The sequence below is a fragment of the Oenanthe melanoleuca genome, chromosome 2 (genome assembly GCF_029582105.1).
Source record: "Oenanthe melanoleuca isolate GR-GAL-2019-014 chromosome 2, OMel1.0, whole genome shotgun sequence".
Classification (NCBI taxonomy): domain Eukaryota; kingdom Metazoa; phylum Chordata; class Aves; order Passeriformes; family Muscicapidae; genus Oenanthe; species Oenanthe melanoleuca.
Genome location: NC_079335.1, coordinates 67,751,358 through 67,775,567, shown reverse-complemented (window position 1 = coordinate 67,775,567; position 24,210 = coordinate 67,751,358). Strand labels below are relative to the sequence as shown.

The following is a 24,210-nucleotide window of genomic DNA, read 5'->3' as shown; positions in this document are numbered from 1 at the left end:
ACTTTACTGTCCTGACTCTTGTCCTGTGCAAACAACTGTAAATCAGAACAAGCTCCATTTAGAGTCAATGAAATCACACCATCTCTGTGCTGAAACTCTGAGAGACTGAAATCAAGATGCATACTTGAGCATTTGCTGGGATAGAAAGAAGAAAACGTTACCATCAGAGAAGGGGGGTGTGGGGAATTTCACACTGACAACATAAATCTACAGGCAATCTCTCCATCTCACTATGTTTGTGCACTTCAGAGGCTGCCTGCACAATTCATAACCTACACACTGGTCCTACCTGGCTCAGCAGGTCACCGAGGTACTGAACCAGCAAAACACCTAAACAGGTGCTTGGAATGGCACTGGAAAAGGCAGTGGGGCCAATGCCTACAGCTACTCTCCTTTTTAAGATCTCTCTAGGGCTACATCTTGCTATTTGTCTTGATCTGCTTTCTCTTCTGCCCTTCCAGCTGAGCACTTCCAAACCCAGAAATATTTTCCTTAGTTTGCCCAAGTGTTTTAAGATCTGCTTAAAAGTGCAAATGATACTGAAAAAAATAATTCAAGAAAGTGGAACTGACTACTTCACACTGTTGAAAAGCCTTTAAATGGACTGACTACTATTTGCCACATTCTTTCCCCACTTCAGTTTTCATCCCAAAATGTTTCTTAGAATTCAAATGAAGTATTATGCACTTTAAAGAGAGTAGGAGAAAAAGCAATGGCTGAAATTATTTGTAGTTCTTTCTGCTAAGCTCCAAGGGGAGGAACAATATGCAGCTGCACATAAAAGACAAAAAAACCTAATTCAACAGTTATCTATTAAAAAAAAAAGAAGAAGAAGAGAGAATATGAAACAGCTACATAGACTACAGGTGTTATATGGTCTCTTTTTGTAGTGATGAACAACTGAGAAGCACACACTGAGAAGCACACTCAGTGCTGTACAGTCTTTGCTTCATGCAGACAACTCTTTGAGTTAAAGGAAGACCTGCAAGGGCCACTGAGCCTCATGTAGGTCTGACTTGCATGAGAGAACTAAGCCATAAAGTTCACTTAGGAAAACTTCCCCATCAAAGTAAAATGCATTGTGTCCCGTCAGCAAGTGTTCTGCAAATCCTCCCTTACCTGCCATAAGATGTTATTGAGACACATGGTTTCACACGCTACCAAGCAGCTCAGTTTTGCCAACGAACAATAATGCACAGAACAAATATGTGTGGAAATCATGAGATCATCTAATTAAAAGAAATGTTATTGTATGCCACTACTTTTAATGAAATTGAGCCTTCACTGTCCACAGAAGAGGCTGGAAAGAAACCAAATCCTATTAGTGCTCATGCCTCAGAAATTGTTTGCAAAAGAAAAGAAATTATACCTTAACCGGTGCTGAAAATTTTTGCTGTATCTAAAATCTGCATATGCTAATAGGATATTTTAGACTAATATAATGAATCTTGGTTACATGGGATTTAGATTATGCCACTATAAAACAGGTTTTACTGTCTAAAAAAATTTCCATTGTATATTAGAAATATGGTATCAATGACATTCTATTAGTCATTTCTGATTTCATCTAGTAGAGGATACTGGCATAAATACACACTAATCCTTTCACTACAGCAGTTACCACTGGAAAGCATGACAAGAAATTCCAACTGTGAAAAGCCTGATCCTGGTATAAACTTCTGTTTAAAGGTGGTATTTTCCAGACCACTGCATGCTTGCCACTAAGAGCAATATGCTGAATGTGTTATGACCAAATGTGAATTACAAGGCTATTACAGACTATTAAGGGGTTCTGGTAATATTAATTACCAAGAAAGCAAAGCCTGAGCGGTTGACATGTCAGTAGAAAAATCTCAAATGGAATTTTGAGTTTGTCTTTGGGTATTTTTTTAATGTGCTTTCATTAATGCAAATTAAAAGCCATTGGTCTTATTAGCTGTTGCTTTTTTTTTTTTTTTTTTTTCAGTGTGTTAACTTCAGAACTTTTCAGTGAAATCAGTAACAAAAGATGAATCAGACATAAAAGGATTTGGGTGGTTAAGGGCGTGTCACCAGGTCTTAATTAAACATCCGAGGGAGATATCTGAGCCAACTTATGCCAGACTGGCTGGGTACATCACCGTGCAGAGAGTGATGCCATCAGCCCAGGTCTGGAATTGCCACACACAAGCCTAACTTAGCATGCTCCTGTTAGGTTATGCCTCCCTAAATCACAGTGGTCTGTGCTTTCCCATCAATGAGCCTGACACATATCCCTTACTTCCATTTTGGTGCCTGAATTCTGCTTCTGGCATGCTGAGCATAGAAACTGTGGAGAAACTATGTGTCTAACCTCCTGCCTAAATTCCAACAGGATCCATAAAACCTGCAATCTCCTTTGCCAGCCAAGGGGCCTGATCCAATAGGTGTGCTTAAAGCACAACTAAGCAACTGGGCTTCACAAAAATGCAACTGCCTGAAAAGGCAGCTATGGTATTATATACCATGTATTATATATATTATATACTATAACCTCCTGTCCTGTCCAAACCCCGGCCCCAAGTCTGATGATTCAGTAAGGGTATGGTAAATTCAGGTCCAAAAGCACTGCCAAGTTGAGAAATAACAAACTTTCCCCTCTTGTGAGAAGAGCAAGACTATTCTCTGTTCAAGGACATGAACATGAGTTTAGCTAAAAAGAAACTGAGATTAGGGCACTCATCTGGGCAGGAAGCCATTTGGCTCCTCCAGTTCTAGCTTTAGTGACTACTTACTTGCTGGATGTAACATCTGCTTAGCATAAAACACAGAAAAACATCTTTGGCGCTGGCACTGGAACCCAGAGCTGCCACTGCACTTAAGTAAGTTCATTACTGGTCTGGATAGTTAAGCTTGCTCTTGCTCTCTGAGTCACTGAATATTTGGGTATTTTTACAAAAGGGTGCTTCCCACATCAAGAATACCTCACAGCTTTGTTCCAAGCAGTCTCTAGGCCAGTCAGTATTTTGGTTTGCGTTGTTTTGGTTTTTTTTTTGTTGGTTTTTTTTTTTTTGCAAAGGAGGAAATAATTCTCTGATATCTCTAAAGGCAAAAAAGAGAACGTAGGTCACTCACATTTTGGATAACAGTGGTAGGTGGTAATGCTCGAGAGTAAAAGCTTTAAATACCTTAATCTAACAGCTGATTTGAGATTTGAATCTTGAACAGAGGCAAGTAACAGACACAGATGGGCAGAGTTTAACAAGCAACTCCTGCTGTGAAGATTTCAGTGGATTCAAAACTCGGGAAATCTGGCTCTTGGCTGCTTAGATTCAGAGTCCAGACACCCACACTGTCAGGTATTTAAAACAGGCACTGCCAGGCATAGTTGTACCCAATTCCTTTTGTAGATATGACCCTACTCAAGCCCTTTTGATTTGACTTAATCCATTTCTCTGTGCTCATCTCAGAACATTTCTTGACAATATTTCCTTCAAAATGTCCTGCTAAAACCATTGCAGGAACTGAAGATTATGAGCTGTCTTTTTTAAAAGCAGCAACATGAATACCATGAGTTGTGATGGTTTAACTCTGAACCACACAGTTCTAAATAAAGATATAGGTTCTGGTAACCACTGACTACCTGATAATATTAAGAAAAAAAAACAAAAACAAAAAACCCAAACAAACCTTCATGGTCACAAAAAAGAAGCTAAAAAAAGAAGCTTAAATGCAACTTCTACAAAAATAACGCTCAGAAGTAAAGTGGAGGGGAGTCCACCCTTAATGATTTCTTTTCAAATCTCATGATCTTAAGCCACTTTTGTGTGGTGAGGGCAAGAGCTGACAAGTGATTTTTGAATGCATGAAGTTGGCAAGTACAAGCTAAGCAGCATAGACAGAACAGGGGTCAGCCGACATGTCTCTTCACCAGATACTGTTTTTAATAGCTTGTAACTTCACCGTGCTTTAACCATGGATGCTGAGACTTTCCATTCCAGGTGCCTGCCTCGGGCTATTTCTTTTTATTTTTTATTTTTTTCAGCCAGAGTAGTTCAGCTGGTTCTGAGATGATTTTTTTTTGCACTAACTCCAAGGACCTTTTCTTTGAAGAGGTCTAGTAACACCACATTGTAGAACAAAAACTTGAAGTCTGGTGGTGGCAGGCAGCCACTGTTTCAAGCTCTTGCCTTCTGCTATCACATACTGTAAGGAAAATCTAAAGATACCATAATATGCAAAACCATCTATGATTCACATGAGCAGACAGTTAATATCCTGTAAGCACACAGCACAAAAGGAGGTGGGTACAGCTGCATCTCTCCAGCAGCCATAGTCTGGCTGAAAGACACCTCCACCGTCTGCTTAATCTGTAACTCTGCTCTGAGACAGAATAAAGTACATGTAGCACATCCTCTAGACATTTTTGGAGGTCTGAGGATTAGGGGATGATAAGAATTTCACAGTCATTTTAATAGCATGCTCCCCTGTGAAATTTCCATGCAGACAAATTTTTCTCCCTCTTGCATCCAAGTTAAATTTTTATTGCTATATATAAAGCATATTTCTTCCTGACCTGCCCTCAGTAGATAAGGAAAAATAAAGTTGATCATTGGCATCTTTACTACCTACTGAAATTCTCTCAAAGCTAGCTTAAGCCTTGGGCAAACCTTTTGTCTTACCAAGGCAAGTTAACAGTAATGATTTTTTTCTCCACAGTGTATCACAGGCTATCAAAATAAAACTAACTCTACTGTGATGGTGAACATTATGCTGAGATACATGGTATTTATTAGATCTCTTTTTCTTCTAATCATGGCTGCACAAATGAAATTTTTTATAACTGTATCTTCTCTAGTGTCATCCTTTGGCATCCAAATACTGGCTTACAGGCACCTTTTAATGAAAGACTGGGGCAGACAGACCTGTCTGCTGCAGTATTTCCATGCTCAGCCTGTTGAGTTTCATATTTTGCAAACAAAATCACACTAGGAAATATTGTTTCAAGGCCAGATCACAACCTACATCTTGGACAGTGCATAGATAACTTTAACTCTACAAAATGCAACATAACTATCCCAGGATTTGTCCCTGCTAGTAACAAATAAACACACTCTAAGTATTGTCAGGAAACCAAGAAGGAAGAAAATGAAACCAGGAATGTAAAACACACGTGATTGACAAACACAAGGAAATATTAATAGTGGATGGCTGTTAACTTCCATTTAGTTGACATGGGCAGTATTCTCATTCCTATTGCCCTGAACAGCACATTTCATGTGACATGAAATCCTTGACAGGAAAATATATTACCTGATCACCTGGCATCTAACATGGCTGAAGAGAAATTACATTTATCTAACTGCACCTGATTCCTCTTTCCACCCATTCCAAACTAACAAAGTGTATCATGAATGGTGTGACTGACTCTTGCCATCATATAGAGCACAGAAGTTACAGCTAGAATACAAGGCTCTGAAAAGGTAAACCATTTATGTTTTTAAAGTGTTTATATGGAAAAGAGTTGTTGCTGGAACTTAAGAAGTGATTGGCAGGATTATTAATGCAGCAAAGTTCTTGATGACTTTTATCAAATATTAGCACAGAACTTTTCTTCTGGAGAACAATCTTGCAATTATTCAGGTCCATTTGTTTTATGAAATAAAAACAAAACCAAAATCCCTCACACATATCCTGAAAGTATCTGATGACTGTTTGGTATTTTAAACTACATGCTTCTTTTCCTCTTGTAGTTTTGCATATAAGCATGTATATTCATATCCTGAGAGACTCACAAAGTAGAGAGTTACTGGACTATTTGCTTCATTTAATAAACTGATAGTTATGGGCAGAACTTACATTCTGACATACACTGAAGACTTGGTATTTTTAAAGTGGTGCTGAGGAAGATCCTCCAACATTGCACTGCTGCAGCCGTGTTTGAACTAGAGAAACCTTGTGAGATAAGACTTTGTGCTAAAGTTTCAAAAACTCTGATAAGTGTTCCTGGCTGTACTTCTAAATATTTGTTCCCAAGCTGATATATTACATAAACAAAGTCCACATCAGAGCTACACATCGTTCAGCACTTGGGATGTGTTTTTTCACTCTTGATTTATGAAAACACGAAGGCCCAAAAATAAAACCAGCTAATTTTAGCACTGTTCCAATACTGTGCTTTATCTTGATCAACTGTTTCTATGAGGACAGTGACACCAAGCGGCAGAGAGGACTCAAGTTCCCCTTTTTTTCCAGCTGTTCTGAACTCCAGCTCTGACAGAGAAAAAGCTGAATACAGCCAACTGTGCTGCAACTTCCATCTGCTTTACCTGTATATTGTGTATTTCAATAGCATTTGTTTTGTTAAAAGTTAACCTGGACATAAAACTCATCTGCTTAGCATAAAGCAGATTTGGTTTTCTTCCCAGATTAAGGGAAAGGATTTCTGCTTCATTTACAATACACTGCTGGATTTTGTATCCTTTACTGGTGTGAGGTGTAATGAACTGCTGCACTTTGAGGATTTTCATGGAGAAGTCTTTTCTTGCATTTCTACACCCTCTCTCTAAGATGTTAACAAATTACTTTTGCCTTATTTTTGCTGATACTGTGGAAAATTGTCCTTTCACCTTAAGCATAAGTGTTGACTTTGCCATCTTGACTTTGAAAATCTGCTTTTTCATCAACAACTCAAAGTATGTTAGAGTCATTAATAATTCCAATCATAATTATATAAAAATGGCACTGAGAATGGTTTGGTGGTTAAAAAGTGACTATAACTTGTGCTTGAATAAACACCTAAGGGTCTCTTATTTCTCACACTTTTCTTCCATTACTTCATATCCACTTTAAACAAAGAAACAAACCAAATCCAAATCAATACCCAGAACAGAATCACTACATTTTCTACAATTCACAGTGCACATCCCCACCATGTTATAGTGAGAAAAGGATTTAAACTAAGCATATGATTGTTCATACCTTTACCTTGGTAGTACTTCACGAGTTAACTATTTTGTTACAGGCAAGAAAATTTTTCTCAATCCAGTCAGTCTAACTCCTGGTACTGTACCAAAAGCAATGGCAAGATATTTTTCTTTCAGAAACAAAACTGCAACTGCCTTTGGTTCCCACACAGCAAAATGAAAACACTTTCATATGACCCAAAACAGTACTAGAAAGCAGACCTGAGGAAAACGCTCAAGAGGAAGCCTCTACTGCATGACAACAGTCCTATCCCAGCAATGAAACTTCTATATAATGGTCTCTAAATACATTTCACATAGATGGCCATGTAAGATACCACTTAGCTGGAACAGGCATTCTTAGTCCCACTGAAGTAAATGAGGCATCTTTTGAACAAGCAGAATAACAAATTACTCAGAATGATTGAGGGTCTCAAATCTAGTTCATAAGGAACTGCTAAGCTGAACCTTTAAAACTATGAAGTGCTTTTGCTGATGTTTCCATTTAAATTTTATCTTAATATGAGTTATCTATGCCAACTATCTGTGCCAAGGTTGCAACATTTTTGAATTTTTCACCTAAGGCATCACAATTGCTGAACTTTTTCTTGAAGTCCCTCTAGCCTCTTGAAAAGACAGACCTTCTGTGATGCTGAGTGAATCTGTCAGACTTTTTTAATACACCTACAAGCTTGAACAGAATACTACCAAATTCAATACAACAGGGTCAACACATTTCTTTATGAGTTCATGTCTTAGCTCAGGATTGGTGCTCATACAAATACAGGTGTCAAACCACAAGTGAAAGACATAAACACTGAACAAGGGCTACATTGTTCTTCAAGATTAGCTCCACTTAAGAAGAAAGCTGGAAAAATTTAAATCCCTGACATGCTCATTTAACTGAATAAAAAGAAAACATTTTTACCTCTGCAAAAGCCTCTTTCCTCCCGATAAACTGGCACCTTTAGAAGACATTTACATGCTCAAAATGGTTTTGAAAACCTTTTCCATCAATGCCACTAGGGCAGAGGAAAAAGAATTAATTTTCAATTTGCCCTATAAAATTCCCTAGAAAAATAAAAAAAGCACCACACATCTTTACCATCATATTATTATTATTTGTAATTCCTGCTCTTCCTCCTTGTTTCTAGTACTTGGGTATCAAGATATTGAGATTAATTTATAATGGCAGTGAATACAAACTTATTTTATTTTGGCAAAGCTTGGGATGCTTTTTCTGTGCTTTTACTTAGTCTGTTTCAATTACACATGATCACCTGCTTCTAGGACTTTGTTTTAGTAAGAGACATCTATTAATATATTCATCTTTATAGTGTTACCCAAATTTTTGGTATCACAAAAAATTGTTGCAGCTTTTCCATTTCAGTAATCTTTTATTATGAAATCTTTACAGATTTGCAGAGTTTTATAATTTACAGCCAATCAACTTTCTATCTATTTCTCCTTTTGAACTCCTTTTGTAGTACTCTTTTCATCTGGGATTTGTTCTCTCACTCCTTTCTTTTTTTCCACAATTTCCTGTGACAGTTTTTTGTGGCTAGTGAGTTCTATATTTTGCAGATCCACATTCCTTTTCCAAATATCTGTTTATGAAAGGGGCATTCAGAGCTGAACCTGGCATTTCAAACTTTTATCACATCATCATTCTTCTCTAGGTTTAGAAAATATGATAAAAAAGTCAAGTAATTTTAAAAAGTAATAAAAAGATGTGCCATTAGTTATAACTACTATACCACCAGAACTGTCTTAGAAAATATTAAGGATTCACACCTCCTGATCTGATATCTTCCTGTTTAGTTCCTCATAAATTGGTAGGTTCTCAGTCACTTAAAACATTTCTAAATGTGTTCACAGGATTTTAGTACCCCAAACCCTATTGAAGTACTTAATAAAAATCCTATCTGTTTTTTTCCAGTGTTTATTCTTCACCCCCAAGGTCCTTATGTAACAAATAGAATGCTGCCATGCTGCAGAAGTCAGATACAGGGATGAAAAGGAAAGGTGTGATTTTATAAGAAAAGCCCCCTTTAAATAGCAGTGGTAAGGCAAACATCCTTTTGCATCATGCAGGACTGTCACTGCATGTCACAGCACCTATGCTCTTCTTTCTCACAACTGCTTAGAATTTAACATTGAAAGAAACATTATTCATAGTGAAGCTAGCAAGTTTAATTGAAGACAATGCATTACACTTGAACTTCATGAAGATATGCAAACAGTGCACTCACAAAACGAAGCCTGCTAAAGCATAAGCTATTTCTATTTCTACTTGGCTAAGCATCAGGAACAGCAGTGGTTTCTGGTTAAATCAAACTGCAGGCTCTAATAAGAATGCAATAGCATCTACAAGCTGTGTTAGTACTTACATCCAAGCTTCCTTCACTTGTAGATGCAGAACTAAAAACATCCTCCTCACCCCAATCTCTGTTCATCCTCAAGTACTCTTCTGTCTGCAACACAAACAAGTGTCCTACACAGCAGCAGCAAAGGAAACAAAACTGCAAAAACACGCCAGAGCAAAATACCAAACCCCATCATGGAACCAAGACAAACTGCCTCAGCAGTGCTGGACCTGAGAAACTCTGAAGTTGTCTGCAAAATTCTCTGATGTAAGCAAGGAGCTAAGAAAGCCATCAGCAAAAGGATTTGAGAATACAAAGAAAAAATTCTTAGGTAAGGATAAAAATAGGGAGTAACTAATTCCTGTAACATCAGGAACCAGACTGCTGGTCTCTGCTGTATCCACAGACACAATGGAACAAGCAGGGAGCTCCTTCTTTGCCATTTCACCATGAAGGAAATGTTTCTGTGTGCTAGCACACACCTTACTTAAGCCTAGATCCCAGGATTGTCTGCATAACACCTCAGCTCCACTGGGTTGTTTAGCAGTGCCAATTTGATCTGGATTTAGCCTCAGGCAAAAGACTACATTTAACATCAAAAAGAAATGAAGTTCATGCCACCTTTACGTTTTTTATGCCAGCTGCAGGAGAACAGAGGGTAACTGATCCAGCATAAAATTAGAATGGAGAGAACAAGATGATACCTGATCTGGCATTAAGCCTGCCAGTACAAAGTTAACCAAAGAAATACTTTTAACAAATTTGTACCAGCCATGATCCTAGGGCTTTGCTTTCATTCTATGTCACAGTGTTTTCAATATAATAGAAAGTTTTTTTTAGAAAAGTTAGATCTGGTGTATTGTCATGCCACAATTACTGCTCTCAGTGAGCCAGCTGAGAAAGAAAGCATGAGCATGGGCATGGAAATCTGAGCACAGGCTTGTAGTGTGCAGTGACATCTGATCCAGGACAGCTTGCAATACAGGCTAACACTCTTCTTCCCTTGCAAAAGAAATTGCCTTCCCCTTGCAAATGCCTGCAAGTTTGCAGTCCTACTACTGTTCAGGATTTTGAATAACTCTTCCTGTTAAATGGTTCTAAAATAGACTGTGCATGACCACATACACACACACCTCACCACTGCGAATAGTGCAAACAAACAAAGGAACAAAAAATATACAGAACCAACTGTGGGGAAGCAAAAATGTAAAAAAAGCCATAAAGAGCAGAGTTTAGGCAGCCTGGGGTTTTGATTCCAGTTCCCTGAAATCACAAGGCATCCCATCCTCTAATCCCTCCATAAACCTACAAAATCCTTTATTAAAAGAACTTTATTAATTTGGCCTCATCCTGCTAAGTCTGCTCAGCAGTTTCACTGCTGTTTTGGTTACAAAGCTTTCACAACAGCAAGTCAGATATATTATGCCTAGTTAACACCTGCTTGCTCCTGTGTGCTGTGCTATTCTTCAGTTTTCAGTAATTCTTCCATCTATTGCCTTTTAAATTCCCATAGGTTTGTGAAGGCAACAGTGCCTTCTTTGCTTGCCTGAACAAAATGACTGATTTAGTTTCTTTTCCTAGAGTAACTGCCATTTGAAAGTAAGAGTCCAATAAAGAAATTACCAAGGAAAATCAATTAACTTGTCAGAACTATCAGCAAGAAGGACTTAGACACTTTCCTCAGATTTAGAAGTTGTTTCCCATACTTGCTTGTTCCTATTTTTTCCCAGGTCAAATACTATTTTGAATTTAATTCACTCTCAATATCCTTAGCATTTTTTAAAATCTGTATTTTTAAAAGCTCAGGGTATCACCTGCTTTGCTTTGATTAGCAAGTCAGAAAAAGAGAACAGAAAAAAAAGAGAGGAGCTTGCAGTCTTTGAACACATTTCTGACCCACGGCAGTAACCACTGAATTAGGATGCTTCATAGCAACTTTTGCTAAGATTGTAAGCATCAATACTTTAAAAGTTAAAACTGATCTGCTTCAGGAGCTAGAACTGCAAGAACAGATTTCACAGCTGAGTTAAGTAAAATGGAATGAGAGAACAAAGTATGATGCAGAAAGTGCATGCTGTAATGTTTGGTTCTTCCAGAGGAATTACAGTCCCACAGCGTGCTCTAGAGGCTGAGCTCCCTTGTCTACTTGATTCTTCTGAGCAGATGTATTATTATTGTTCCAGTTATAGCTTTTTCCCTTCTAAACAGGAAGTATTTTCTTACACTTAGTGAAAAAACACTCAGAAAATGACTGACTTCTAATGTCATAAAATAGTTCCCATGTGTCCCTTATAAGATATTACGAATAGTTTAGTATCTATCTGTGACAGAAATAAGGTTTTCTCACACAGTAATTCACAACGTCCATAAAGGAATCTATTCCCTAGCAAAATTACCACAAATTTGATCACGAACAAAAAGGCAGACAACTGTTAGAGATTTTGAAAAGCCTTCACAGTTTTGAGAATTTTGATTGAGAAGACTGGATAAGTAAAATACTAATCCATTAACAAGCAAATGTTTCTTTCTGCCAGTTAATCAGGTACACATTTTGTAATTCCACTCTAAAATCCTTGGAGGGTTTACACTTGAAAAAAGAAAATTCCATCTTTCCTCCTAGAGTATTAAACACTTTAGGTCCAAAATCATTTAACACTAACAATTTTAGCAAAGAATGCAAAAAGTATGAAGCTTAAAGCCCACTATTTTTCCTATGTTCTTAAGTCAGAATGTTTTTCTGTATTTTATTCCTGTGACAAATGAAATACTCTTCATTAATGCATCTCAAGGGAATTATTTTATACAAAATTTCTTTCCTAAATTTTTAAGTTCGAGAATACAAACAAAGTTAAAAAAGGCTAACATGTACCCCAGCAGACACTGATCCTTCAGCTCAGTATTGGAAGTTATTTCTTCTATACCTGATTCATCAGCTTTACAGACTTGGAGATGGCAATGGCAGGACTGCACAGAGCTTCCAAGAGGTATAAATGCTTTAAAAGAGATTATCACCCATGCACAGAAGAGGTCATAAGACACATCTAGTTGGTAATTAAATTGTTCTGAATTACATCAGTCCTTTCATAAATGCATTTTATAATGTGAGCACTACTAATAAGCAGGCACAGATTCCTTGAAACTACAGCCCTTTTTAACACCCACTGAACTCACAGCATTGATAAAAAGTAAAAGAAAAAGTAAATGGTGAACGTGATTGACCCCTTCAATAAGCAGGTGATATCTCCATCAGGCTGCACTAATCACACACAGTTTATGCCCCTGTTAACAGATTACTCTCTGGAAGGAAAAGGAAGGCAAGCCAAACAAATGCCACCACCCACACACATAATAGATCTGGAAATAAATAAATTCTCTTTAGTGAGCAGTACACTGCTGAACACTTACCTTGCTGCCTCTTCTATCAGCATTAAACAATCCCAGAAGTCTTGTCTTTTCTTTCTCTATTGCATCACTGCTCACTGAAGCCTTTCGATTTGGTTCTGAAACGATTTTAATGGAATAGTTGCTACATTTTTGAAATAAAGAGTCACAAGATGAGTACTTTAAAACATCCTGGATAAATGCTGGATTTTTATGAGCTGAAGACGCTATGGACTGGATTATCTAAGTAATAACCAGATCCTGCACTTTGTCATCAAATTTTCATTTGTTCTGAGTATGTTCTAAAATCTAATGAAAACAAATTGAATAATTTAATAAAGCGCACAAGATTTTGAATTCACAATCCAGTAACCCTTATTAAAAGCCAAAACATTATCAAATTGCTTATGACTTCAGAAATGCTTGTTAGATGCATCACTTAAATCTCATAGAGTACCATAATACTAAAAAAACTTCAAACACCTAAAAAAAGATATATTGGTGAGTATCTTTAACAATTCATAGGTCTGACTTAGTACTGTGAACTTAAACGAGAGATTCTCAATGTGTAATTTGGATAAAGCTCTATAAAGAGGAAAAAAATCTTCCCCTTTGAAACAAGGCTCTCCTTAGAATTTAAACTAGCTGGTTGTGGTAATCTTTCTTATCTTGGTGCTTTTACTTCAGGTGGGAAAAGAGCGGAGTGTATAGGTATTTCAGGCAGTAAGAGCTCATATGCATCTTCCTTGAACCTGCTTAAGAAATTGTGGGAGTTCTCATACCATTTAGTATCCCTTCAATTTCCCCCTTTAGCTTCCCATCCACAAGATTGATGAGAAAAATGACACACTCATGCATTACAGGAAACAACATTACCCATTTAATATACGGACCATGAAGCATCTCATTTTAAAGAGTCACTTTAAATTGGACTCTCCATAATGCTATAAATCTTTTCTTCTGATTCCAAGCACATCAGATTATTCCACTAGCATTCAAAAAGTTTAGCTCACAGTGAAAATAAAAGTACTTTATCTTGTAAATATTTGCTTGACAACAATTAAAACTCAAATTCAAAATTATTTACTTGTTGACACAAAATAAAGGTTTACTTTACCAAAAAACCTCATCCCAGAACTCTTGTAAACTTATTTACATAACATACAAAGTGATTTTCATACAGATCACTCTTGCATATAAACAATCTCACGTATCAGAAGATGTCAAACGTATACAATGAACACGAAGGACAACAGGGAGAAACTATCCTAAAGAAAGGCTGCACTGCAAGCAAATACAGTAATGACTTAATGCTTTTCTTAAACACTAAGCACTACCTAGGCTGGTTTTCTGCTTGGGGCTGGGCTGTGACTAGATATGCATTATGATTCCTTTCCTTGTATAGTCTTCCACCATAAACAATGCTGTGGAAAGGCTAATGTAGCAGCTGATCATTAGCACTGTCAATGAACATTGTGTAATCCAAATAAATTGGGAGTAATGCATATAATATCAAAATAATGAGTCTTTATTAATCTGTATAATTTTTTCTTATATACATAGAGTAGATATTTGATCTAGTGTTGATCTTCACGTGAGAGGAAGCCACAGCAAATAATGACAGAGGATTAGGGAGAATAGTGCTGTCATTTGTGAAGCCAAGAGGCCATGAACTCAGATTTGCTCAGTGGCTGTCACCTACTAGAGGTGGACTTTCTTCATAAAAATTTAAATAACTTATCCAATTTTACTTTTGTTTTGTTGTGTGTACTAGTAATGTGAAGAACTAAAGCTCATTAGAAATCAACCATACCTTTCTTGAGGATAATTAATTTAAGCAATGTATTAAAACAGACTCATTAGGGAAAAGGACACACTAAATACACACAGTTTCTATTTGACTAGAAGCAGAAGCATCAATATAATCTAATCCAACCCCAACTACTGTAACAGTTCAGAAGTCACTATCTATTCAGTTACTCGATGTGTTTGCATACATTTGATATTAAAGTGCTTTGCTATATGTAAATTGAAGGCAGTGGAAGACTTCACAGACATCAAAATTTTCTGCCTCTGCTATTACATAAATTTGGAACCCAAGAGACATCAGAAACGTAAGTAATTCTGAAATTTACCTAATCATGATTTAGGTAAACTGAACAGGCTTGGGATCTATAGAGAGACACCACACCACAAAACAGTTAAATAGAAGCTTTTGTTACTAGCTGGCATTTTAATGACTATTACTGAAGAGATAGAAGCACAGAATGTGTTTGTTCTTAGCAGAAGCAAAAGACATGTAAGCAACAAAACAGATCAAAATTAGCTTGTTTCTCTATAGCATTTTAGTCTACATTCTTAAAGATCTATCTACCAAACCCACATTAAACATAGAGTGAAGCGACAGAGTTAAACACAGAGTGAAGTTTCCCCCCAGCAGCATTGTACAGTACCTCTATAGTTCAGAGAAGGTTCAGACTGAGTTTTTGATGGAGGAACTGGAAAAGTCAGGCAATGAAAGGATAAGAGAAAACACATTAAAGTTCTAATATAGCCCTGTAAAGCATAATATTCATTAATTAGTCCAAGCACCTTTTTTCCTAAGCATTACAGAAAAAAAACACGTTGACCAACAACACACAGAGCTGCTACTGAGGCAGTTTAGCTGCATTTGTATTAATTTCTGATTCATTCACAAAGCTCTTCAACTGCTAAATAGAATTAAGTAAGCAGGTGGCAGCAGAGCTTCTCTTTTAATAATCCTTCAGCTCTTGGTGTTTGCTGTTTCAGGCAAGGGAAGAGTGAAGAGTTTTTCTAGAATCTGCTGTTACAAGCACAGCCTATGGCTTTCAGCACCTGTGATGCCTTACTCATTAGTAAGAATGTGTTTAAAAATCTATTTTCTGTTAAGCAAACAGTCTAGATACTCAGTGCACAAGTCACAGACCAACTGCTGCTGAAACCAACAGGTTTATTCCTCTTGGAGGTTACAAATGAGAAGACTGAAGAAGAATTTGCTGAAATACAGCAAAAATTCTTGTAAATTTTATGTGCATTTACTGGTTTTCTCAGACACCATGGTGGAGAGTAAGAGGAAGGCATAAAAGATCCTGAATTATGCTCAGGATCAGGAGGATTTTATCATAATGAAAGGAATGCTGAAAGGTTAAAAAAGAATAGAATATAAAAAAAAACTGATGTAGAAAGCAGCACACTATGGTGTGTAGATCTTTGTGGGTTCTTTCAACTCAATGTATTCTGTGATTCTGTGACAATTTGATGCTGTAACCCCAGCCCTGTAGTAAGGTCTTGGTTTTGACTGTATATGCTACAACTAAATTCAAGGACCAACACTGCACCAGCATAGACAGCACCACTTTCATTTGAAAGGAAAGACTTTAGTGAAGGCATAGGATAATTACTCTCTAAGTTGTCCCTGAAGTATGTTCAGGGAATGAATCCTGTTGAATACACTCCATGTTCAATATGCTGCTCCAAAATGGTTAGCTTAATTACAGTAAACATGTCTTGAAAAAAACAAACATGCAATTGAGTTATGACATGTTTTCAGTCTCTTTTTGGAACATCCCAGCAATTCAAAAGAAAAGGAGATATTTAGTTTACTTAGAAGTCTAAACTCAGTGAAATTTGACTCTCACAGAGGTAGAACTGTTACTTATCAAAGAGTTGGAAAGAAGAGACAGAATGTCAACATAAATAAATAATTTTATAAATAAAAAATAAGCCTACAGCTCAGCACCTACAAGAATGACGTTCTCTAAACAATAAATAAGGACATTTACTGTGCTGGAAGTGATAGCAATGGAGAGAAACTGCAGGAGACAATTTTAATGACTATCACTTTCTGACCTCAAAGGAGTAAGAGCTTGTCAATGTGTATTTTTAAAGCAGGTATATTTTAAAGCACATCACAGAGGGAGTACATAATCAGGCTCATAAAACCGAAGTCCGAGAAGCTGCTACTACAATTTTGTCTATGAGAACAGAAAGCGAGGATAGGTAAGCATGAGAATAAAATTTTAAATACAAATACCTCTTAGCCCCTCTTCACTAAGAGGAGCTTCACTCCTTTGCTCTTTGGAGAAACCGTCTCTGATCCTGTCCAGTGTGTTTCTCATAAGCCCTGGTCTGCTGCCTCTGCCTCTCAGCTTTCAGAGCTGCCATGACTATGGCATGTCTCTTCTTTCCTTCTCTCCAAGCCACAGCACAGGTGACAGACTGCCTGGACGAGGGCCCTTGCATTAAGCTCACCTCTACTGACAGCAGCTCTGGGATATAGCAAAGCTCCTCCTTTTGCCCTGCCCCAGGCCAACCTGCACCCTGCCAGAGTCCAGCCCAGCCTGGCACACGGCCCAAGAGCAGCCAAGGACGGCTGGGCACATTGCTGACCTGGCTGCTGCTCTGGGCACAGCTCACTGAACAAACCCCTGCTGCCCTCCAGACTGAGATCTCACTCTGCTGCTTCAGCTGACCCCAAAAGAAGGGCAGCACAAATGCTTTTAATTGCCCATAATATTGCTGTCACATCATATAACCCTGCAGCGACTGCTTTTCAGTCTTGGCTCACCTTTTTTTCTGTCCCAGGCGTACAGCTCCTTTATCCCTAGCTCCTCCAAGGACTTGGTAAGCTCCAGCTCTTCCCCAGTTATGCCATCCCGCAGAAGAACAAGGTGCTCTTGACTGACTTCACACTTCTCACAAATAGCTGGGATGATGTTGTGGAGAGGCACCTCTGGACTAACTCGAACCACAGCCTTCTGTGTCTTCAGGTAGTTCACTACCAGCCTCACGGATTTCTGCAGAAACAAACAAACTCTCAGTCTCCCTTCTGTGATGGATAGGTCCTTTTACAATGAGAAAAGCACTGGGGATTTCCATATTGTCTTGCCTATTCCTAGGCAAACTTATCTCACATTGCAAAAAATACTGTTTGAAAGAATAAAATCTCAGACCTCCCTTTCCACTAAGGAGACAGTCACAAGAACGTGAGAATAAGGAAAAGAAATCAGAGGCAGATGTAATGTAAATATTTACTAGTCCCACTCGGAGAGGTGGGAGAGTACAATTAGATATAATTATTAGAATAACAAAAAATTTCAGCAAACATTTGGAAAATGATCACTTCTCAATCTTCACTGTACAGTGAAATACATATATTAATGATCAGCCTTCTCCCATATCTTCAGTGAAGACAGTACACAAAATATCACCAAAACACTATCTCCACACAACCCCACAACACTCATTACAGCCGTTACAATTCCCCCAAACTTCAGATTTCCATCTATCCAATCACATGCAACATACCATTTTGTCTAAATGCCTAGACTAGCCTCTGCCAATCTACATGCAAAACAGTTAAGCTAGTAAAGCAGGTTATAGTCCATCCCAAGTCTTTCCCATCTGGTTTAAAGATGGAAAGATTGGAAGAACTGAAATCATAGGAATGGCATGATGTTCCATGGCATCATTTTAGCCCTAGAGAGTACTGACCTCAGGGACCCTTGGCAGAGGTCGCTTTGCCTTCTCTTCAGGAATCTTCTCTTTCAGAAGTACTGTCTGTACATCCAGTGCTCCTATCAAAGTGTTTGGCTTGTAACTCAGAACTTGTTGAGCTCCCGAAGACTTTAGTTCAAGACTATGTTGGGATGGGTTTAAGTGATACTGGCTGCATAAATCAACCAATACATCCATCACAGCTTTACTACAAGGAAGAAGAATTCACCATTAGCATGAGAAAAAACCGTTGCCAGAAAATTTACCTCAGTTTTAAGATGGGGGGATAAAAGACAACAAGACGTGCTGTGGATGTGCCACTAGTTAACCATCTTTGGGAGGGAACGGTGCTAATGCTTTGAAATGTTAAACAGATCAGATAAAACAGGAATTAAATATATTCACACTTCAGTGCCTGTTTATGAGCTCACAACTAACTGTTCAGAATCAGGCAGACAGCAGTGCCAATCACAGCACTAACAAACATAAGCCAAAAGGAGACAAAGTGCATCTTACTTTCTTCCAGACTACAGATCACAGAATATTCCGAGTTGGAAGTGACTCACAAGGATCCAACAAGTTCAATTCTTAAGTGAATGGCTCACATGGGGATTGAACCCACAACCTTGGTGGTGTTAGCACCATGTTCTGACCAACTGAGGGTCATAATGTACTAAATCCATACATTAAATGCTCCTGTCCAAATCCTGTTCTTTAACATGAAGACAAGATATGAATAAATTATCAACTCATGGTCTGGTAAACTCAATCTAGAGTTGAACATAACCCAAAATGGAACACTTAAATCTGAAACAAATGGTAGATAAAGCTTATTTTTCCAGTTTACAACTTCGAGTTCTCCACATCCATTTGACACCAGCAGTGTTTTCCAGTACAATAGATCCTGTCTATATTTATTTTGGAGAAGATATTAACCCTGTACAAAACCATCTGGTTTTGAGTGTCCCCATTATCAGCAGCTTTTACTACAGTATGATTCTTAAAACATGAGATTTTAGAAGAGTCAGCAACTGTCCCTCTCATTTCGTGCCTTTGCACAGAGGTACTCCATTCTGTGTCAAGAACTCAATATTCACAGGAGCTTGATACTGCCTAGTACTGCAGATATGAACAGTGGTCCCTCACACTCTGGAAATTCTCCTCTACCACCATAGGATTCTTTTATTTTCACAGCCTTCCCCTCAAAAATTCCCTACAGAAACAGGGAAAATAGGTTTATTAAAACTGGTCATTTTTCTAAAAAGTTTTGGTTTCATAAATCAGTCTGCTTAATGGTTCAGTCATCATCTGATGATGACTGAAGACCAAATAAGGAAAACAGATGTCATTAACACGTATATTAAGGAGGCTTCAGAACAGAGTGCACAGCAGCAACTGCTAACATAGAGAGCACAAATACAAATGTGCAGCATCCAAATCAAAACTGTTTCAGCTCATTTCATGATGACTCATTCTGACACTGTCCCCAAGTTGAAAACATCTGTGTTTCACAACTATGTTCAATTTACATCCTACACACCACAAACCACCACATATTTACAGCTACCAAGTCCAAACTACAGGAGAATCCCACCTACACCAGTATTTGCATGAATATTCATAAACTGTGAAGCAGTGCACACTTTTTAAAAGTGCTTATCAGTTCTCCTGATACAGATCTCAACTTGTCTGTTTACAGACATATTTCTTTTAAACTAAAATTTGCATGTGTGTGCTTTCCCTCAGCCTTCTTACTATTGTTTCAGAGAAAAGTAATATCCTGGCAGAGTCACAATACATGGTGTCCTATGTGCATGACATCTATATTTAACGTGGAATAGTAATATAATTTTGTAGAGCATAATACTGTGATAATTTATTCAAATTTCTAAAGAGAGGATAGTTCAACACAATAACAGTTCATGATTTCACACACATACCACTGAAATTATAAAATATATTCAGCAGCAACAGTACCATAACTATAACAAGTCCAGAACCCACACCAGCCATCAGAGAAAAGAAGTTACAGACAACCAGGCAACTTTTACAAATTTGTGTGGATAATGGACAAGTCAAAAATCCAGCCAAATCTGAGGTTCAGCTTATTGCTAATTAAGAACAGGCAGGTATTAAATATAACACTTAAGGAATTCTGCAACATCCCAACCTGTGCCATGCTGCTCAGAATACACAATTGTTCCACGAAAAGCATCACCAGCCTTCATCTGTACGATTTGAAAGCATAACTGAAGCTTTTGAAAAAGCTTTAAAGCAAATAATATGCTCTTTAAAAATGTAAAATTGGGGGAAATTTTTCACAAAACTTATGAAGTCTAAAGAAAAAAAAGAGAAGGAGAGGAGGAGAGGAGGAGAGGAGGAGAGGAGAGGAATTCCACAAAGTTCAGAATTCTTGTGTTTCAAGTGAAGTAAGAGAGCTGGGAAATCCTTGCACTGAAGTTATTCTTATATCAGATTTCTATGGGATCAACTTGAAAAAAAATTCCCTCTAAACCATAATACAGTTCAGCTTGATTTTAATTGGGAATTTTATTTCAAGTAAGTCCATATATATGGCACACACAGAAAAGAGTCACTAAACACAGCAAAACAATGGTAATCTACTAATCTTGACCAACTTTTCTTTCTAACCTTGGGCTGAATAAGGCTCTTGGAAGATGCAAAGAGTCAATCCTTCCTGTGCTTCTATCTTGTTCCACACAGATCTCCACTTTCTTTTAACCCACTTGGATATCTGGTAGAGTATACTCTGTTTTGAAATTCAGGCAGATCTTAAATCTAAAGCTGAAATGAATTGAAATCTGTCCTGCCTTTCCAACTACTCAGCTAAGAAACACCTTATTTTTCCATTTTAGTAAGATGTTGCTGAAATTTTTGGCGAGAGACCAAAGACTATGCAATAAACACCAAAGGTTAATGATTGACAAGCAAATACTAGAGCACAGAAACAAAACTGGGGAGTGAACACAAGACTCAGATAAGAAGGTCCATATGACTATTCCTAGTAAAGGAGAGTACTTTGGCTCTGTTTTGATATTTTATTACCAAGCTGTTTGACATTAATGCAAATTCTGGACAGTAAAGAATAGCTACTCTGTCAGCAATACTTATTGTGCTGAAGTTCTGATCAAGTCTGAGCAGACATGCAGCAGAGGCCTATAGTTTTTAGGAAGTATAAAACAATTGAGATGTTTTGGGTGTGGTTTGGCTTAACCTCCTTGGATAAAACACAGAAATCCATTTTAAAATACAGTCTTGTTCATCTAAAAATAAATGTGCAGGGTAAAGTTGTATTCTATCAAACGAAACCAACTTTCTTTTTACCTTCTACTTTCATGCTACAAATGCCTTCCAGTACCTGAACAGGCCTACAGGAAAGCTGGAAAGGGATTTTTCCTGAGAGCATGTTGTGATAGAACAAGGGGTAATAGCTTCAAACTGAGGGTAGGTTTCTTCAGGTGAGGGTAGTGAAGCACAGGAATTGGTCCAGAGAAGCTGTGGATGTGGAAACTGTGGATGCCCTGGAAGTATGAGGGACCATACTGGATGGGGCTCTGAGCAAGTCCCTGGTGCATGGCAAGAGGAATTGGAATTAGATGGTCTTTAAGGTCCTTTCCAACCCAAACCATTCTGCAATTCCATGATTTAAAAAAAAATTAAAAAAATTAGAAAATCTCAAACTGGAGAATCTTCTTTATTTAGGTCAATCTACAAATACAAATCTCAATTAAGAATCTACAGTAGCAATTGACTGGAAAAGAAACATAACAGTGTAACGTGGCTGGATGACCTGAAGTTGCTAATTATTTCACTATTTGCATTTAAACCAGAAAATAGGGTTTTCAAATTGTCACTATTTTCTCATGCTCCAAAGTACAGTAGATACTCCATGAAAAGATTACAATTTTTTCTACGCAAACAAAAATGTACACACTAAGTAGCAATCTGTATCTGAAAAAGTTGAGGAAGTGTGATAGATAAGACACTCATAAATGTTTTCTGTTTCTTTTCTTAGCTTGCTCCTGTACATTTGGGCTCTTATTTTCCATAACTGAGCAAGCTCACAGAAGGAACATGAGGATGACACACAAGATGGGACAGAGGACTGTGCTTTTTGAACCTTAGGACAAGAAAGGTGAAGAGGGACCTTGCTACTGTCTGTAAGCATAAACTGTAGGGTTACAGAGACAGACTCTTCTTGCTGGTGAACAGCATGAGGACAAGAAGAATGAGGAAAGTGCTGAATAGGAAATTCCATTTAGGTACATGTAAACATATAGCCTCCATAAAGATGGTTCCAGCCCTGGAAAAGAGGTGCAGAGAAATCCAAAAACCTCCTCCATGAAGGTATTCAAACTTGCCTAGAGACTGTGTGTTCCAGTGGCCCCTTCCAACATAAGTTCTAGTACAACTTTTTTTTTTTTCCCCTTAGCCTACACTGAACTACTGTAGTTTTGACCTTACTCTTACTTAGTATTTAGTTAAACTAATTTTAATTCTTTTGCCATGTGCCCTGTTTATCTTCTAAAACACTTCTTTAATGTTTTACCAACCTGGGCTGATTTCACACCTTCAGTCTTTCCTGAGACACTGTTCTGCATGTTGAGCTATAAGCCCACAATAAAGAGTCACTGAGAATATGTGAAAATACTCTTTCTGCAATGACATTAGCTTTATGCTCCATATAATGCAATATTTGCAGAATTGGACTACAGCTTCAGCTAGTTCACTATTTCTTCTAGTGTCCTGCCCTCTGTACATCATCTGTATGAGAGAATTTGTGTAATATGCAAGATAACAGAGGAGCAACAACTGTCCAGTTTCCTTCATATTGGTTTTGACAGCTCCAAACCAAACCTCACTTAGCTTCAAACATCCTTATTTTTCTGCAATGCATTTCAAATACTAGTGAGCTCCAATGTGCTGACACAATGTCTGTGTCTGTGTTAAACAGGAAGTCCTCCTCAGTGCCACCCAGTGTGAACAGAGACAGATGCATGATCCCTTTATTTACAGGTTACCCACTGAAAGTATCACCTCTGAGAATCACAAACAGATAATTGATAACTTGGGAGCTTTTCTACTTGTTTTCTAAATGTGTACCCATCACCTCTCTCAGACCTGTTAACAGTTTGTGTGGATGTGCTACAGATCTGCATGCACAGAATGTATAAATAGCCAGCACTTTACCTATCCTTTCAGCACATCAGTCAGTGCTCATACACAGAGTACAAACACAGTGTTTCCCTCCCTTTCAAGGGGAAGCAGGCTAACAGTTTTTCATGAATACAAGTTCAACATGTAAGGTCCCCAGAGGTCAATTCTTTCAAAAATAAAACTGTTTGTTAATACTATTCTATTGCTGCACACACTCCCTAAGGACTCAGCTTTGTACTAACATCTGCACCACATACTTCCAAATTCTCAAACAAATTTTGTGTTACAAGACGGCAATAAACTGTCAGAGAGACTGTCAGCTTGAGTTAACTTTTATAAATAAAACAATTTCAAGGTTCCAGATTCCAATAAAATATCTTTAAGTAGCACACACCTTTTTCCTTAAAGTGTTTTTCAAGAAAATATAATAAGAATTTTGTGCCTTCTTGCTGGTATTTACAGGAACTTTTTACATAGAGAACAAAGTTAAATTACAACGTGTTACATACAATGAACAAATGAAAAGACATAATTTTTACTTTTAGTTAATTTGTAATAATCTTAAGTGATACTAATTAACTACAGTATTTATATTTTCAAATATAATCTAGTGCAATTCATTGTTCTGTGAACTGCTTTCCTGAAATTACAGAATCATTTTTCATTATGAATATGCCCAGGGCAAAGATTTGCAAATTTTTTTGAAACAGAAAACCTATTTCCCCAGGGTAGCCAAAAGGAGATTTTGCAGAATACAGTTTTAATGATGGCAACAAAAATGCTGAAGATTTATAGCAGTATAAACATCAGCAGATTTTTCTGAAATGTCCTTCCAGGAGAGCATC

The 24,210-nt window shown here is 37.6% G+C and overlaps 1 protein-coding gene across 15 annotated transcripts in view; it reads right to left on the bottom strand.

Annotated features, from left to right (window-relative positions):
* Positions 1 to 24,210, bottom strand: part of COBL (cordon-bleu WH2 repeat protein) — a 155,747-nt gene that overhangs the window by 87,170 nt on the left and 44,367 nt on the right. For 6 of the 15 annotated variants that reach the window (XM_056483122.1, XM_056483123.1, XM_056483130.1 and 3 more), the window contains exons 3-7: positions 18,185 to 18,395; positions 17,259 to 17,487; positions 15,124 to 15,168; positions 12,695 to 12,789; positions 9,314 to 9,397 (exon numbers count right to left, since the gene is read on the bottom strand). In XM_056483122.1, coding sequence (XP_056339097.1) covers positions 9,314 to 9,397; positions 12,695 to 12,789; positions 15,124 to 15,168; positions 17,259 to 17,487; positions 18,185 to 18,395 — 664 coding nt within the window. Of the gene's footprint in view, positions 1 to 9,313; positions 9,398 to 12,694; positions 12,790 to 15,123; positions 15,169 to 16,724; positions 16,897 to 17,258; positions 17,488 to 18,184; positions 18,396 to 24,210 lie in introns of those variants that run through there. The other 9 variants (XM_056483127.1, XM_056483128.1, XM_056483131.1 and 6 more) reach the window with 4 other exon arrangements.